This window comes from Caloenas nicobarica, chromosome 9 (assembly GCF_036013445.1).
Source record: "Caloenas nicobarica isolate bCalNic1 chromosome 9, bCalNic1.hap1, whole genome shotgun sequence".
Lineage (NCBI taxonomy): Eukaryota > Metazoa > Chordata > Aves > Columbiformes > Columbidae > Caloenas > Caloenas nicobarica.
Window position 1 is genome coordinate 18,731,331 of NC_088253.1, and position 16,566 is coordinate 18,747,896.

The following is a 16,566-nucleotide window of genomic DNA, read 5'->3' on the forward strand; positions in this document are numbered from 1 at the left end:
CCAGAACAAGACAAGTTTAATTAACCTGGCTGAACCCACTCTGACTCTTGCACAGCTCCTTGGCTGTTCACCACCTCTGTAGCTGCAAAAATACTATCTTTAAGCTCCTTGTTTACACATGAAAAATTGAGTGTTTATTTCAGGGGTTTGTTAGGTGATGAAAATAAGACAGCGGTGAAAATTTGACGAGGATATTTATAATTAAACCACTCAGGAGCCTTCAAGAAATGAAGTCACAAAGTGGCATAACAAGGAAGAAGATTAACTCCATATAGGCAAGATACCCTTTTGAGAGCATCATTTTCTATTTTTAGCTTAACCCAGTCCATTTGCAGTAGTCAGGCTGATCCCAAACAGGCCAGTGTTCTTTGTGATTGATGGCAATTGCACAGCCAGTCTTTGTTCTCTGCAGACAAGCTCTTGCACATTGCAGAACTGAATTTATTAACTGTGGAGGGTCATGTGGCTAAAGGAATATCATTGCATAAAAGCCTGCCATAGTAGATGAATATCAGATGGAGATAAATGAATCTTGGAGGATTTCTAGCCATAATACTCCAGAGACCAGAACTGGCCTTTTTAAACTTCACTTTGGTCATGTTCTTAACATTTCCTCTAGGCAGAAACTCTCAGATCTATAGTTAGATCTGTTATGGAAATAGTATGTACAAGAACTTATAGAATTTAGGAAGAGCAAGAGGGGTTTCATATCCTTGACAGTTTATAAGTTTTACTTGTTCTGTGACAGTGGTTTTTTTGCAAATATTTAGAGTGGCATTAGTGCTTGCAAAATTGTCATATTGTGAACCATAAAATACATAACCAGCTGTAAGCATTGCTTATGATAGGAATAGCATGTTTTATTACTGCATGAAATTGTAGGTAAACACTTAAAAAGATAGCTTGGCACCGAATGTCCTTGTACTGAATTTGCCAGATCTTGCGTGCCTGTTGTGTTCCATTAAGAAAACTTGCACACTCACTTCATCTGATGATAGTTTTTCATAACATCTTTTAATCCAGTGCCATGTAGATATGAACATTTATTTATTAAAATGTTGCCTCTGTCACTATTTCACTAGTGCATTTGCTAATTCAGTTTCCTCACTGGAAATCCAGTATCTTCCATTAACAGCCTACTTAGTAGAAGTAAATGCTCTATATTAAGCTTCCTGTCATAAACAGTTTGAACCGTATCATGCAGTGCAAGTTTTTGATAACACTTTTTGTGTTTTCTGAAACAGAAAAGGCAAAAAAAACAGAGTAGTTTTCAGCATGTGGGAGGGATGATATTTTCATGGCCCATAAGAATTTGAGCTGGGATGGGGAGAGAATGGAGGACCTTCCTCTTAACGTGACAAAAGTACCAAACATCAGTTTTTGTGAATGAAAGCGTGACATAACTGTCTCTTTTCTTCCCTGTACCAGTACACCTCCAAAAACACAATGCAGCCCTTTAAGTTTAAAAGTATTTAGAATTTCAAACAAAATGTCCTCTTTCACTTAAAACCAAGGTGGTTGCAGCAGAACTTTCCTGCAACAGGATACAGTGATAGTTTCAAAACATATTTCAAAAGGTTAGCAATGGTTTTGTGTCGAAACTGAGCTTCAGTGAGCAGTTTTGGTTTTGCCAGATCAGTGGTTTTAAAAAAGAAGAGTCATCAGCAAAATTGCAACCAGCTTCATTAGTTTGGCTAATGTTAGTTTGAAACATGGTGGTATCTTTGTCATGGGGCTGATTGAAATATGACCACTTTGGAGGTCAATAACTTCATCCAAGCCAAGATTATTTTTTTATCCCACATTTCCATGGTTCTCTGACCTGACCTCCTGCTGGGAAGCTCTTGCTCTTGCCAGTGGCTCTGTTGAAATCGCATCCTGTCCTGCGTCCTTCTGGACGTGGCTGTTTGCCGAAGTGCCATTCAGCATGGATAAGGGCTGTGGGATTGAGCTGAAGTCATAAGGTAGAAGAAGAAAAACATCTATTCCTCCTGCCACGGCGGCCTTGCAAGGACGGGGGGATCCTGTCCGTGAGCTCTAGAACTCTCAGAGACTTCAGAGGTTGCCCAAACTCCCCTGAGGTGCCAGAAGAGTCTTGTGCTTGATACCGGGAAGACTTGACTTTGTGGATCTGCCTCTGCTTTTATCAGGACTGTGTCCTTTCTGCAGCCTTGCTGATGTCAGTGGCTTTGTCCCCTCCTGCTCTGCAGAAACATTTCCCAGCTGGTCACACGTTGCTGCTTTCCTGGAAGGCAAACTCTCTCCCTTGCCCTCACCCAGAGTGCAGCAGCAAAGGAGGAGTCTTTTTGCTTCTATCAGCAATTTTCAACATAATTATTCTGCAGGATACCTGTGTAGTAAATAATTTTTTTAAAATAACAGTTAAAAATACTTATCTTGTTTCATCACATGGTTGTGACATATGGCCTTGAGGGAGACATGAGAACTTCTTCAGGATAAAAACTTTCCTTGCCCTTTAAGCCTGAGCATCAACAAACATTGCAGGGATGGGAACTGAGGCGATTTGTATAATCAGATATCACACTTGGCATGAGTAGGGGAAAAATACTTCTCCAGCTGGCTGTGGGCTTTGGAAAAGATGCATCATAATTTATCACATGAGAGAGATTTGTGTAATTTTCCTGCAGATCGAAACATTTTCCTCTCCCCACACGTTTTCCTTTGAGTGACAAGCAGGGAAAATGCTCTTAACCAGCACATTCTGCAGAAAAAGCAAATAATGACTTTTGAAAGCTTAATGCTTATTGCTCAACTATTACTTTTCTGTCCTGGCGGTCTGGCATTGTCCAGAGATCTTGTGACATGTCTCTCAAGTTGAACATTTGAAAGACACTTGGGGGAAGAGAGAGGAAATATATTTATATGCATTTTCTCTCTATGCTATGTCATCTTAAATATAAAATTGGAAGGAAAAAAAGAGAATATTGAACCAATTTCCTTCGGTAAAGTGGAAGAAAGCTTCTCTAGTTGGAGTGTTGCTTTATTGTTTTTTTTGCCTCTGCTGCTTTCAAACTGTTTTGCAAATGAACCAGATCCTGTGTGTTAGAAGAACACTGTGTTCCCCCCAGCGACTGCCAGGCACAGGTTGAAGTTTGGTAGCATCAATGCCAAAACTGTTCGCAAGCTCCCAGTCCCCTGGGATTGTTTTTAAGCTTTCCATAGTCTCACAAAACAGTCTGTCTTGTTAGAGTAAGTACCGAAATGACTTTTACTGCTGTTTATAGTTGATGATGTGCAATTTATTGCAATAAATGAGGACATCTTGTGACGTGATGACAGCTGGAAGTCTGTGCGTGTTCTAATTTATTACTGCTCTTTGTTCTGGTGATACTATTTTTAATTTTCATTGTAAGTGGCCTAGGACCCGCATGTCAGAAGCATTTCCTCCTTGTGCCGTGTTACTGGGGCTGGCAGGGAGCTGAACTGGGGCTTGCAAGAGGTCTTGGGGAGGAGAGGTGGATGTAGCAGGGGGTAACTGTGAGCTCTCACTCGGGGATTGTGTTTCTCAGTGGTCCGAAATACGGAATTTATCAGTGTTACTGGGCGCATCCATTTAAAAGACTTTCTGGTTAAAATTGTCCAAGTGTTTCGCGTAACAATGAACAGAATCGTTTTGGACTAGTAGTAGCTGTTTAAACTGCTTTAGTGGTATGAAGGTATAATTGATTGTGTCATATTGTGTAATTGTATCGTTAGGGATAGGTTAGTGCCTACAGGCTTATGTAGGTAACTCTTGTGAACCTAAGGTTTCTCTTATTGCTATATTTCTACTGCAACATATTAAAAGGAAAACTGTTACTGTCCTGTGTAATTGTGTTCCTCCTGTATCTTGAGATGTAGTAACTTCACCAAGGTGATAAAAGTACTGTTAAATCTGAACTGGAGGATTCTTAAGTTTATTTTGGTAACTTTTTTGCTTTCTTTTCCCTTTTAGTGTATAATTCAGCTGAGCAACTCTTTCACCTCAATTTCAGAGGACTGTCGTTTTCTTTTCAGTTAGACTCCTGGACTGAAACGCCGAAGTACGAGGTCAGCAATCCTTCTTAGTTAATGGATAGTCTTTTTGCCTCTATGGTACTTGCAAAATATCACCTACAGCATCTTGCCTGCGAGCAAAAGAAACCAGTAATTTGGAAGGAACTTAAGTCCTCAGTTGCACTCTTATTCATGCGTTTCAAAGTTAAAATTTTCCTTCCTTTAGCAGAAGGCATACGCTGAGAGATTTTGCTTGCATCATGAACTGGGACTAGCGATTCTGTTGTTGAAAGGAGACTTCTAAAAATATGAGCGCTCTCTATGCAAATACATAAATATTAAGCAATCTACTGGAAGGCTGTTCTTTTATCAGTTATTTTTGAATCTCATCAAAGTCATTACGCAACTAAACTAGGATAGAGTTCATAAAATACATTTTAATCTTAAGTGTCCTTCAGTATGAGTGCTTTTAGAAAGCCAAATGAATGAGCTTTGTTTGTGATGCCTGTTTGCGTATTCACCAAATATTCGGATGAGTTGCTAAATAATTGAATGTATTACTGCATTCTCTGAAATATTTGGAAATCACTGTCTATAGTCAAAACAAGATTAGGTTTTCTGTGATTTCCACAAAAGCGTATGTGTTTATATCTTGTTTTGTGTCAGGATGGAAGTGCTCTCAGTTGTATTATTTAGGCTTATCGGTTAAAAAGAATGCATGCTGTATGGGATTAGAATAAAAAGAAGCATATAAAGACGAAGTTAGTTCCTTTTCTGTCCAATGCCAGCAAGGTGTGCTGCCAGCATTTAAAGAAGGCCTTGCCATCTTCAAAGTTGAAAGAAATGTGCTCTTACTGCACTGGAAGAATGGATCTGGCTTCTATTTGATGAGAGCACTCAAAATCCCTATCAAAACAATATGTGTAAGAATGTGGTGATAAGGACAACAGAAAACCTATTTAATGAATGAATCTGTTCATCAGATAAAAGCATTTTACAAACCAGAAGAAATGTTAAAAGGCTGAAATTAAGGCAGTGGGAGAGAAAAAGAGAAGTTCGACCTTTAGGACAGCCTATTTCTTAAAACTCGGATGCAGTCTATCAGTACCAATACTTTTAAATTGCTAGTTGAAAGTGATCAGACCGAGAAAACTTGAATTCTCAGTACACAGCATGGCTAATTGTCAGACTAGTGCCATCTCTCGGTGGATAAACGTAGTGAGCATTTCACCCTGGCTTGGGAATCCAGGAGTAGTGTAATGTAAAGAAACACCATCTAGAAGGGGGGTTTGGTGTTGGTTTTCCCCCTTATCTTTGGCTAGAAGCTTCTCTGAATTGCTAAGCATATACTGCATTTCTGATGTAATTTATCACTTCGACCTGTGTCATATAACACGAATGATTTTGTTTATCTGCAGCCTAACTTTGCCCACGGTTTAGCCTCTCTGCAAATTCCACATGGTGCGACTGTGAAACGTATGTACATCTACAACGGAAACAGTCTGCAGGATACCAAGTATGTACAGCTGGTTATGCTGTTTTGATCACTTAGAATATGCTTTTTCTTCCTCATTTGTTTCAGGTTTGGCGAATGCTAAATATAATCATATAGTTTAGTTCGGTTTGGGTCTTTTATGAATTTGGTAGTGTGCAGAATGCCTTTAGATACCAACCTCGCTCGAATTTCCATAGGTGTCATCCTCAGACCTTATAATCAAATGTTTGTTTGATTTATGTTTATATAAAGTCAGCTTGGCTCAGCTGTAGGAGGCTGATTCAATTGACCTGAAAGTGAATTAATTAAGCAAAGGAGGAAAGGTAGTGTATCTAGTAAGAGATGTAGTTAGGATATTCTTGCTCTGTGTTTTCTTTGTATGCTGATGACCTCTCCCTAGGCAAATCAAACCTGTTGTAGGCAGTTGGTCATTTTGTAGTGCACTGGTACTGTATATGTCATCATAGGATCCTGCCAAGGATCTTAAACACTCACTATACAAAAATAATAAAATATCTGTTTTTCAGACTTAAGCCATATGCATAATCTACCATATATCCAATATATTTGCAGTTACCTGACTGAAATTAGCATTCTGAGGAAACTAATTTTCATGCCTTAATACTAATGGAATAGTTGTATTTTAGTACAGTTGATGTTTTCTATGGTTGTATTCTGTCTTCCTTTAAGCAGTAATTTATTGTACAATATCTGACATTTTGCTCTTTCTAAAAACATTGTTCCTTGGGTTCCTTACTCACGGAAAAATTGAAAGAACTTCTGTAAATTCTTCCTTTCAGCTTATGAATACTCAAACTGATCAGGTGGTAGTTTTTGCAGAGGCAGTTGTGTTTTAATGCTAGGAGAAGATGAACACATCTGTGAATTACTGCTCAGAAGGGACGGAACCTTGTTTATGCAGACGTTGTCTCCTAATTAGAAATAAGTGCACTCCAGAAGAAAGTTGTCTGTGCCCATCTGTGACATCGTGGGCTTTAGCAAAAGCACCAGCAGCTCTGGTGTGTGTGTCTTGAGAGCTCAAAGCCTGACTTTCAGCTCACATCATTCACACAGAGAAGAAATTCAGAGACGAAAAGTGAATTTTACAGAGCATCTCCAAACTAACACACAAAAAAGCAGCCCTTCCATTGAAAATATCTTTCTTGGGGCTGTTATAAGCTTCTCAAATATTCTTGTAATTGAATTACAATGAGAACTGGCCCAATAAAGCAGAACAGTTGTTTGCGGTGTACCTGCACGAGCTGAATTCCTGTTCTGGACTATGGAGTAGTACCATCCCAAGAGCAGGGAGAGCATCACAGAGAAGGCTTTTCGGTTGCATTTGGTTGATACACCTAGTTCAAAGAGTAACTATCTTAAAAACTGTACAACTTCTGTTTTCCCTGAGCGAAGTCTGAAGTGATGTGTCCTCATAGGAGGTATCCAAAGCCTAGGTACAGTTTTTGTAATTTCTGGAGTCTTTGAAACATGCTGTTTGTTTCATTAATAGTAAAGGTCCTGTGTGTGAGTGCTGCCTTGTTGTTCCTCTTCCTTTCTCCCCAGAGTTTACAATGCTTGTGTTTAATATAACTTTTAATCTTCAGTCTGAGTTAAATGAGGCTTTGCCAAAATTAACGTGCTCTGTTCCAGTGAACTGGCACCAGCTTGTTAATGGAAAATGTGAAGATAAAGCCAATCCTATGCACATTTTTTGTATGATTGGTTTCAGGGCTCCCTTGATGCCCCTCAGCTGTTTCCTTGGTAATGTGTATGCTGAGAACGTTGATGTTCTGCGAGATGGAACTGGACCCTCAGGTTTACGGCTTCGCCTACTCACTGCAGGTATTAGTGACACTGAGAACATTGAACCAGTTGCTTTCCTCGGGAAAAGAGGGATAAATCTGTATAAATTAAGCATAGGTTATTTGTGGTGATTTTACAGGTGATTTCAAAGTATTCTCTATACCTTATTTTGAACTATTGGAAACAAAACCCAATAAAAACCCTGTGAAGGTGAGTCTACCTGCTGCTGCATTGCCCTGGCAAAATCATGGAGGACTGTAGCCCTGTCCTCTGTAGTTCCAGGTCCTTAGAGTCTCTTTGCAGAAATGGTATTTGTCTTCAGGTCTATCTGTAGAATAAAACAGATGCAAGTACATCACTGAAAAAAACATGAGAAATCAAGAAACCTTATGTACAGTGAGCTGCATAATGTTGGTATATTTGTGATTAATTCTGGAAGGCTTTTAAAAATGCCAGCAAGAGACCACATCAATGCTGCAGCATTGGACTGCACTTTAAATTCAGTTCCATTTTCATTTGCTATAGGAGATAGCCGCAAAAGTGCCAGAGGCTGATGAATACCTTCTCCTGTGTGTGCTTTTAGAGGTGGAGGAGGGCTTAGAAATTAGGGAAAGATATGATGACTGCAAAGGAGCCGTGTTCAGTCACCATAGCTTGACACTTGGCAATGTTTTTAAGAAAAAATACTGAGATTATTTGTAACGATTTTTATTAGCAGGCTCAGCTTTTCACCTTTCCTGATTACTAGGTGTGTGTATATTGAGGAAGCACTTGGATACATTCCCAATACGCAAAAGTTAAAAAAGGAGAAAATTTAAGATGAAGAATAAAAAATTATGAATAAAAACGGAGCAGACGTTTTCAAGTTACTTTGCTTCTCTTTTTACAGAGGAAGATAATGGAGAGCTGCCTAGGACAGGGAACATATATCCCCCTCGTGTACTAGGCAAGGAGTTAGCTATAACAACATAATAATGTAAATGATTTTGAGAAATTGGATACTTCTCAGGTAGAGTGTCAAGTTTAGTTAAAAATGTATATATGCAGCTTAAAGGAAATGTTGTCAATGAATAAAGTAATTATGAAAATACATCACTAATGTTCAGACTAAAACTTGCAGAGGAGCAATCTGGACATGTGTCGTTCTTGTCTTGCTAAAGTTTGCAGAAACTCCTTTGCAGAACATATTACACACCTGTTCTAGCACAAGTTTCTCTGCAAGTTTATTAATTTGAAGTAACTCTTGCTTAAGAAATCAAGGATGACTCAATCAGATGTTTATGATTTATTTTATTGGGTAAATGGCTACATAAATAATGTATAGTGAGAAAAGCTAAGTGTGTACGTAGAGCACATCCTGTATTTTGCAGTAATTGCTGCATACATGTACGCGCGTTCTCGTAAATGCAAGATGCTGCATTCCTGAAAGCAAATGGGGTCACACACTGTAAGATCTTTCCATTTCTTAATATCTAGCAACCTGTGTCAGCCATTCATCTATGTAATGGCTGTTCAGTAAGGTCCATTTTTAACATTGTTTGCATAGACATACTTGCTATTGATTTAATAAGCTATGGGAATCTTGAGTAAAGAATGTATGTTTTCTGATACAGTTAATATGAATGAGGAATCTCGCTTCACGGGCTTTTTTTTTTTTAGCTGGAGCTTCATCTTTAGTTGCTAAAGTAGAATATTTTAAGGATAGAATTATTTCCTGGTACTTACTGCTAATAATCAGCTGATGAAATTGAGACTGACTAGGAAAACAAGTCACATTCATTTGAACAGCAGGAAGCGAAGAGAGCATTGCTGAAGCTGGAGGTTAAGATGGGGATCTGTGCAACAGTCAGCACATACATCACTTTGATAAGAAGCATTTAAACCTTTGCAAAACAAAGGGTTAAATTTAATTTGGCACTATTGACTAAAAATGCAGCCTTTTTGTGATAAATAGAGAAATGCTAAGCTTTTGGTGTTGATTTGCAGATGCATTCCCTGATCAGGAAGGATGAATTCTGAGTTGTTTTCCATTCCCCAGGTTGTGGCCCGGGTGTTTTAGCCGACGCCAAGATGCGGGTATTTGAGCGTTGTGTGTACTTCGGTGATTCGTGCCAGGATGTGCTGAGCACCCTGGGGTCTCCGCACAAAGTCTTCTACAAGTCTGAAGATAAGGTGAGGGAACGGATTCAGTCACAGGACTTTGTTCAGTGCTGTCTCGGTTTAATCACAGGGCCCGCGTTTTGCCAGACCAGTGAAGGGAAACTTCTGTGTAGTACAAATTATGAGTGCTTCACTTGACATATAATAGACTGGGATGAACTGTTACATAATTTGATTTTAAAAAGCTTTTTTAAGCTAAATTGATGCAAACCTGTTTAATTTTTTTTTTAAAAATCATTTTAACTGGTTTAAAAATTGAATCCAAATGAGCCTTAGCAAGTGTGTGCTACCTATTTTAAAACTATATTTTATGTAAAATAACTTTAGCATATACTTCGATCCTTTCCTAATGTTTTTACATAGCAGCATGTGAGTATACCTTTTACTTCAGATAACTAAAAAAGAGCAAAACCCTAATGTGTCGTTATGTTGCTGCAAGCAGCCGATGGTCCTGTCATGAAGCACAGTGTCTTACATATTTGAACAAGGGCTTCAAATGAGATTATGGCAATTTGTTTGAATGTAGTGATATTGTTAATGACATTCATCTTTGTGAGTGTTATTAAATACATCGCAAAAATGTCTTTCTTGCAGATGAAAATCCACTCGCCCTCGCCCCATAAGCAGGTCCCGTCAAAGTGCAATGACTACTTCTTCAATTATTTCACTCTTGGAGTGGTGAGTGGGAAGCTTTCATAATCAAATTCATGTGAAGTTTTGATTTCGCTGCACAGCAATCCTTTCAGAAGGTCAGAGGCTGTGGGAAATGAGAGACTGCAAAACTCTTGATCACTGCCTTAGGAACCTCTGGATATGAAGCACAACACTGACTTTTCTTTTGCAAATTCCATCAGTAGCGTTTTATCATCTCCACCAGTTGCTGAAGGGCTCCTTATGTTGGCGCTTGGGCCTTCTCTTGGGTTTTCTCCCTCTGCCATGCCTGATGTGTAGATATACTAGTTCTTGTTTCTGAAATCTGTGCTCCTGTCCCACAGAACTGAGAGAGGTATATCAATTGTGAAAGTTTGCTGAGTTGTGAGATGTAGTTCAACCTTCACGTCCCTCCTTACAGCTATTTTGCTTTTCTCTACTGTAAATAATATGCAAACGACACCTCCTTAGAAAACTTTCCAACATGAGCAAATGAAACTGCAGTTGTGATTGAGTGCTGGAGGAAATGTGTGTTTATTTGAATTTACAAATAATCTCATGTTCAAATACTGCTTTTTCATAGTTCCATTGGGTTCCAATGAGATAAATATGTATCACTATACACAGGTACTATTATAACTAAGGTTAGTTTGGGAAAGGCACCTTCCTCTATACAAAGTGTTTCATGTCTGTCTTGGTTTTGTTCAACAGGATATCCTCTTTGATGCAAACACTCACAAGGTGAAGAAATTTGTCCTACATACAAATTATCCTGGTCATTACAACTTTAACATGTAAGTGTAAAGAACTGATCTGTTAAAGAGTATTTTAAAACACCTGAAAAAGAAATCTTGTGTTCCCTTGATAGAATTCCAGTATTTTTTCCCCAGGTGTTTTTGGTGTATCTGGTAACCTGTGGAGGTCTCAGCCGTCATTATTAGCACATTTTTTAATGATCTTTTTACTTTTAAATGCCTTTATTTTATCAAGTATGTCTTAAAGAAGTAAATGGGGTCAGGTAGCCCTTGATCCAGCTGTAATGTGCAAACTCTCTTGCTAGCGGCAAACTTTGTATTAACAAGAGTGTCCATTTACTGGTAGGCAGACTGCTGGTTTTTTCCTGACATTATTTCAGTTAGTGGTTTAAAATAAATAATCTCTCATGCTTCTGAACATATTTTAATACTTTTAAAATGTAAACTCTTTAGGGGAATAATATGAGTTAAGGAATAAGTGATTGGATGTCTGATTGAAGCAAACATGTTTTTAGGCAGTTGTCATAATCTATAAATCTATAGTACTGTTTGTAAGCTGAGTATTTCTCCATCCACTCTGTGTAACAGCAGAGTAATTTGTGCTGAAGAACCTTTTGTATCCTTTAGAAAAGCATGTGAGGACATTGCTAGGCTGCTGGCTTTTTTGGTATAGAGCACAGAAATGAGAACTTTTCTTAATCTGTTAGCATCAAGACTCTCATTTTATTATTCATGTGACTTTTCATTAAACTGGTTATTAAGAGCCCTGAGTTTGTGCTATGCAGTTTATTTTGGGTCTTTTGTTTTCTAATAGCTTTATGATTTGCACTTTCTAGTTACCATCGCTGTGAATTCAAGATTCCACTAGTCATTAAGCGAGGTGAGTAGTTTATGTCTTGTCCTGCTTCAGGGGGCTTGTACCACCAAGTGCTCAAAGCAGGAAGTATGATCAGCTTTCATTTCCAATGCATCTCTTATTATCAGAAGATGCCAACAGCAAAAGTCATGGAGACACAGGAGAAATTTTGGGGTTAAGTTTCTATTTGTCAATAGGAAAAGATACTTCAGGACAAATTATCAGTTCCCTGATTTTACTGACACTACCTTGTTTACTTACTTGGATCATACAAACATTTAGCTCCAACATCACTAATTTTCTATAATCCTGCCACTCTGCTAAAACCAATTACCTTGTGCCTGGAGGCTCAAAATCTGTCAGGCAGTGTTAGTTTGAGCTGGTATGTCCAATCCACTGTTAAACTTTTTAATGCTGAACTTGCTCTTGAAAGGTTTATTCATGCTATTTAATATGAACTGGTTTAGCTGGGAATGAGAACAAACATTCAGAATATGTTGATTCTATGTGCTGTAGACAAAGTATGTCTGTTGTGTTCACTTGAAAATCTCCATTTGAAAAAAATACATATTATCAGTAGTTCTGAATTCTATAAAGATATTTAGATGCGCCCAGCTCTGTATGTGTAAGTAGTCTCAACAAAGCATGGGGAAACTTGTTTGATTGAAGATCGTAGTGATCAGGGTAGACTTAAAAAATAAGTAAGAATTAACAGGTGTACTGGGAAAGTGTGGATTTTGATTATCCAGGGAATACTGGATGCTAACTAAAGTTTTCCTTTCTTCAGTTTGGTTGGTTTTCCCTGAAAGCACTTCCCTGTGTGAAGTGCAACTCTCCTGTGGCTGTCACAGCAGTTCGAGCATGTAGAGGATTAAAAAAACTGGAAAAACAATGTCTGCATATCCAAGCTTATATGATAGTTAATTTGTACTTCAGTCATGAGAATAAGCATGAAAGCTCTCACTTTTAAATTATTTTCCCTTAGGTTATTGTTCAGTACTTCTAAGGCATTCATGTGTGATTATTTTTTATTCATTTCAAGTAGTACCATGAATCTCTTCTGTATATGTCTGGGGTTTTTTTGTAAATAGGCAGATTTGTTTAATCACCTTAACTGGCATTTAATCAATGTTGTTGACAATTCTGGTTGCTAGTAAATGCTGGTAAATTTGTATATGAACTGATCTACTGCTTGTATGTCTCCTGCTATCTGAACTAACATCCCAAAACAAAAGACTATATAGGAGACTGTTAAACTATAAAGGCTTTTCTGTTTTTCTTTCATAGATAGTGCTGATTCACAGACCGAAACATGTACAACGTACAGCAAGGTAAATCTGTGCAGAACCCAATGTTTTCCATCTATTCTTAAACCATCTAAATGATTTATGTTGAATATAATGTACACTTTGAAGAAATAATAGCCATTGTGCCGTGTTGGTTTGAAATAGAAAAGTTGAAGGCCAAAAGTTAATGTATGTTTTGTGATTTAAACATCTTGTGTTCAGGATTAAAGGCATTTGTAATAGCACACTTCAAGTAAACTAAATTATTGCATACTTTGCATTTTAAGATACCTGCAGGTAGAAAAAGAACAGTAAAATAAGTGATATGGGAAAGTGGTAGCAGTGGTGGCTGAATGTTAGCTGAAAGAGAGATTTCTGAATAAAATTTTCAGAGTTTTTCTAGTTAATGTAGCTCTTCAAGACATGTAGTATTTAACCAAGAGGGTCCAGTGTCCTTCCACTTGTTCTGAAGGGTGCCAGTAATGGGTCATTTCTCAAGCAGCAGCAGCAGGCCTTACAAAAATCACTGCTCATGTGACACCTCCTGGTGACAGCGGACTCCTGGGACACCGTGTAGCCTTACCACTTAAATGAAGTTCCCAGCTGGGCAGTTGCTGCTGCATGTTTTGAGAGCTACATTAAGCTGAAAAACTTCTCAGAAATGGTATTGGGCAGCGTCTTCACAGTTAACATTCAACCAGGGTTGGTTCTGCTCCCTTGGCTCCTCCTGGGCTACCAAATGAAGACTTTCCTTGGTGAATTTTGGGGCCCATACTGGGATGAAAAAATTGGAATCAGCAACCTGGAAGCTGCCATTCTTTGTTTTTTGGTTTGGATTACTTACAGCCTTCATCGCTTTGACTTATTTCAGTCCTATGTGTGAAACTGCAGCTTCTTGTTAAGTCTGCTCAGAGTGATGAATACTGCTGGGCATTCCCAATTGTTAAATAGTACAACTCTCTTCTTTTCTAAACTTGTCACTTAAATCAAGGAAGGGCTTTTGAGAGAGGTAGCAGCTATGATATTTTTTCCCTCCGCAAAGGTACGTAAGAGGATATTATGCTGAGATTTCCTGCAGCTGCTTTGTTCTCCAAGATGTCCCTGAAATGCTACAAGACTTTCCAGCTACATTTTACCCATAGCACCCATCAAATTCTTTTATATTAATAATTCTAATCCAAAGCTGATTTGGGACAAAATTAGAATAAACCCTGAGAGGATTTCTTAGCCCTAGTAATGGATAGTTGCCATTACTGAGTATGGCTTCAGTCACAAAATAGTTCTGTAAATATGATCTCTCTGTTATTTGGCAAATGAGCACGTCACAGACAGAAATGTACATAACCCTCTTCCTAGGTAAAATGAAGGATTTTCCATGCCTCATTTTAACACAAAGTCTTTGATATGTTTACAGTGGGACAGTATTCAGGATCTTCTGGGGCACCCTGTAGAAAAGCCAGTGGTACTTCACAGGTAAAGAATCTCTATTTTCCTTGCAGGGATCGAGCTGATACCAGAGGATTTGTTTAGGCAGAGGAAGGGTGGTGATTGCATTAGTTACTTTTAGGATGCTTCGCTGATACAGTTTCAGACTTTTTGGCTACTAACAAGACTGGGTAGGTGCTCTCAGACAACAGCCTGACATGCAGAATGAAACCTTGAAAAATTTTGGAATCCAATTTCCAAAATTCCTTGAACTGTAATGTCTGGAGAAGAGCAAAGCAGCACGTAAAGAAGTTTCTCCGTTCACATGTGATAAATAGCGTAGGGGTTTTTTTTTTTATACTAGGCACATGCATTTCAACAACATGACATCGTGTAGCACATTGTGTACTGTATATGATAGCAGTCTGTCTGAAGAAGTTTTGCTTTTATGAACATATGTAGCTGCTCTGCAGTTCTTTCAGGCTGACTGAAGGTAGAATAGTGAGTGTCCTTACGCTTGCTCAGGTCCTATGGGGGCTGAGGGGCGTGTTGGGTTCAACAGGCATTACCTGCTTGTGGTGCCGTCATTCTGTGATAATGAGATGAAACTGTGATGTATCTTGAGACAAGTGTAAGTCATGGGTGCTGTGAAAATACCGCAGCAGTTCCAGATATACCTAACAAGGTATTTTCATCAGGCTTTCCTATGATTTTGAGTCTGATTTCCACCCCCTCTCCCGCCTTCTCCCCTAAATCATTGTGCCCTTTGTTCCTCTTTACTCCTGTTTTATTCCAATGAGATCGTTAGAGCAGAAGACACGTAAAGCTGAGGTGAAACAGTGATTACATAGAGCCTTTCTGTTTTTCATCTGTGTTGTAGCAAGTAGTTCAACCACTGTTTGCTTTACTGAGCACATCTCAAATGTCTCAGACATGCAATTTGAGAAACTGACCAGTTACAAGAAAGGCCAAAAGGTAAATATTGGGGGGGGGTGGGAATTGGCTGTAATCTAAAATCCATTGCAGTCAGACAGAGTCTGCTATTGTCGTATATATGATCCAAAAATATCCAAAATATCTGAAGGACAAGTGATACATTAATGGTAAAAATACTGTTTAATAAAATTTGGATTATTCTATTTCAACATCTTACAGGGTGATTTTTTTTAACATGATAAAACCAGTGAATTATGACAGCATATAGTAAATGCATTTGGTAAAGGCTGAGAAATAAAATTGATTGAAGAGTGGGAAAGGATCTTGCCCAAAAATAATTTGTAATATATTACATGGTGCTTTTCTCTTCCTATGTGTCTGCTTATTTTCAGGGTTCTTCCTGCTTAAGTTCAGTGAAAGAGAGTTTTCCTGTAGAGGTTGTTAGCAATTTTTTTTATTACTTTCTCCCAGAGTATGAAGAACAGCTCTGTGACATTAAGCAGAGGTGTCCTCTGGCTCACTTTGAATCCAGCAGTGGTGCTGCATAACATAGATGTACTTTCTTTTGATGAAAGCCATGATAAAGATGCCATAATTTACCTTGTATTACGGAGTGGTTATTCTTCCCTAAGAAGTTCCTGATCCTCACACATCGTTTTTTTTTCTTTTTCCCCTATTTTCTGTTCAGGTCATCATCTCCGAACAACACTAACCCATTTGGGTCAACCTTTTGCTTTGGATTGCAACGAATGATCTTTGAGGTTAGATGAAAAACTTTTGTATTTGAGCAAGAGAAGATGAGGAGTTTGCTATTATTACTACTGGCTTCTTATTTCCCTTTTCAAGAAAAGCCAGCGCTTGGGAGTGGCTGCATTTTTAGAGCTTATTGGCAGAAACAGGCAACTTTCCAGTCTCTTCTCTGAGCTTGCACGTTTGCATGCTAACGTTGGGACTTCACGTTTATCACCTAGAACTCGTACTAGCAGGAGATGCATGTGCTCAGCTCTGAGTAGTGGTGGAGCATGCTGGTGTTTAAATGTGTCATGGAAATCTAGAGACCATTTTTAGGAACTAGCCAAGAGCTTGCTGCTTTTTTGGTTGTTGGGATTTCTTTTTTCAAGCAGATCAGTTCCGTATTCACCATTTTCACTCTTCTGAGTTCCTGTTTATTGTACAGTTCTTTTAATTGCCCTTTTTCCCTGC

At 38.5% G+C, this 16,566-nt stretch overlaps 1 protein-coding gene across 3 annotated transcripts in view; it reads left to right on the forward strand.

The window, feature by feature from the left end:
• PHAF1 (phagosome assembly factor 1) overlaps nucleotides 1–16,566 on the forward strand; it is a 32,007-nt gene that overhangs the window by 13,455 nt on the left and 1,986 nt on the right. For 2 of the 3 annotated variants that reach the window (XR_010606673.1, XM_065640823.1), the window contains exons 7-16: nucleotides 3,956–4,050; nucleotides 5,415–5,512; nucleotides 7,221–7,333; nucleotides 9,333–9,466; nucleotides 10,049–10,132; nucleotides 10,817–10,899; nucleotides 11,697–11,740; nucleotides 13,004–13,047; nucleotides 14,417–14,475; nucleotides 16,052–16,124. Coding sequence is in view for 2 of the 3 variants with exons in the window: in XM_065640823.1 (XP_065496895.1) it covers nucleotides 3,956–4,050; nucleotides 5,415–5,512; nucleotides 7,221–7,333; nucleotides 9,333–9,466; nucleotides 10,049–10,132; nucleotides 10,817–10,899; nucleotides 11,697–11,740; nucleotides 13,004–13,047; nucleotides 14,417–14,475; nucleotides 16,052–16,124 (827 nt within the window). In the remaining variant the exon portion in view is untranslated. Of the gene's footprint in view, nucleotides 1–3,955; nucleotides 4,051–5,414; nucleotides 5,513–7,220; nucleotides 7,334–9,332; nucleotides 9,467–10,048; nucleotides 10,133–10,816; nucleotides 10,900–11,696; nucleotides 11,741–13,003; nucleotides 13,048–14,416; nucleotides 14,476–15,307; nucleotides 15,373–16,051; nucleotides 16,125–16,566 lie in introns of those variants that run through there. The other variant, XM_065640824.1, reaches the window with a different exon arrangement.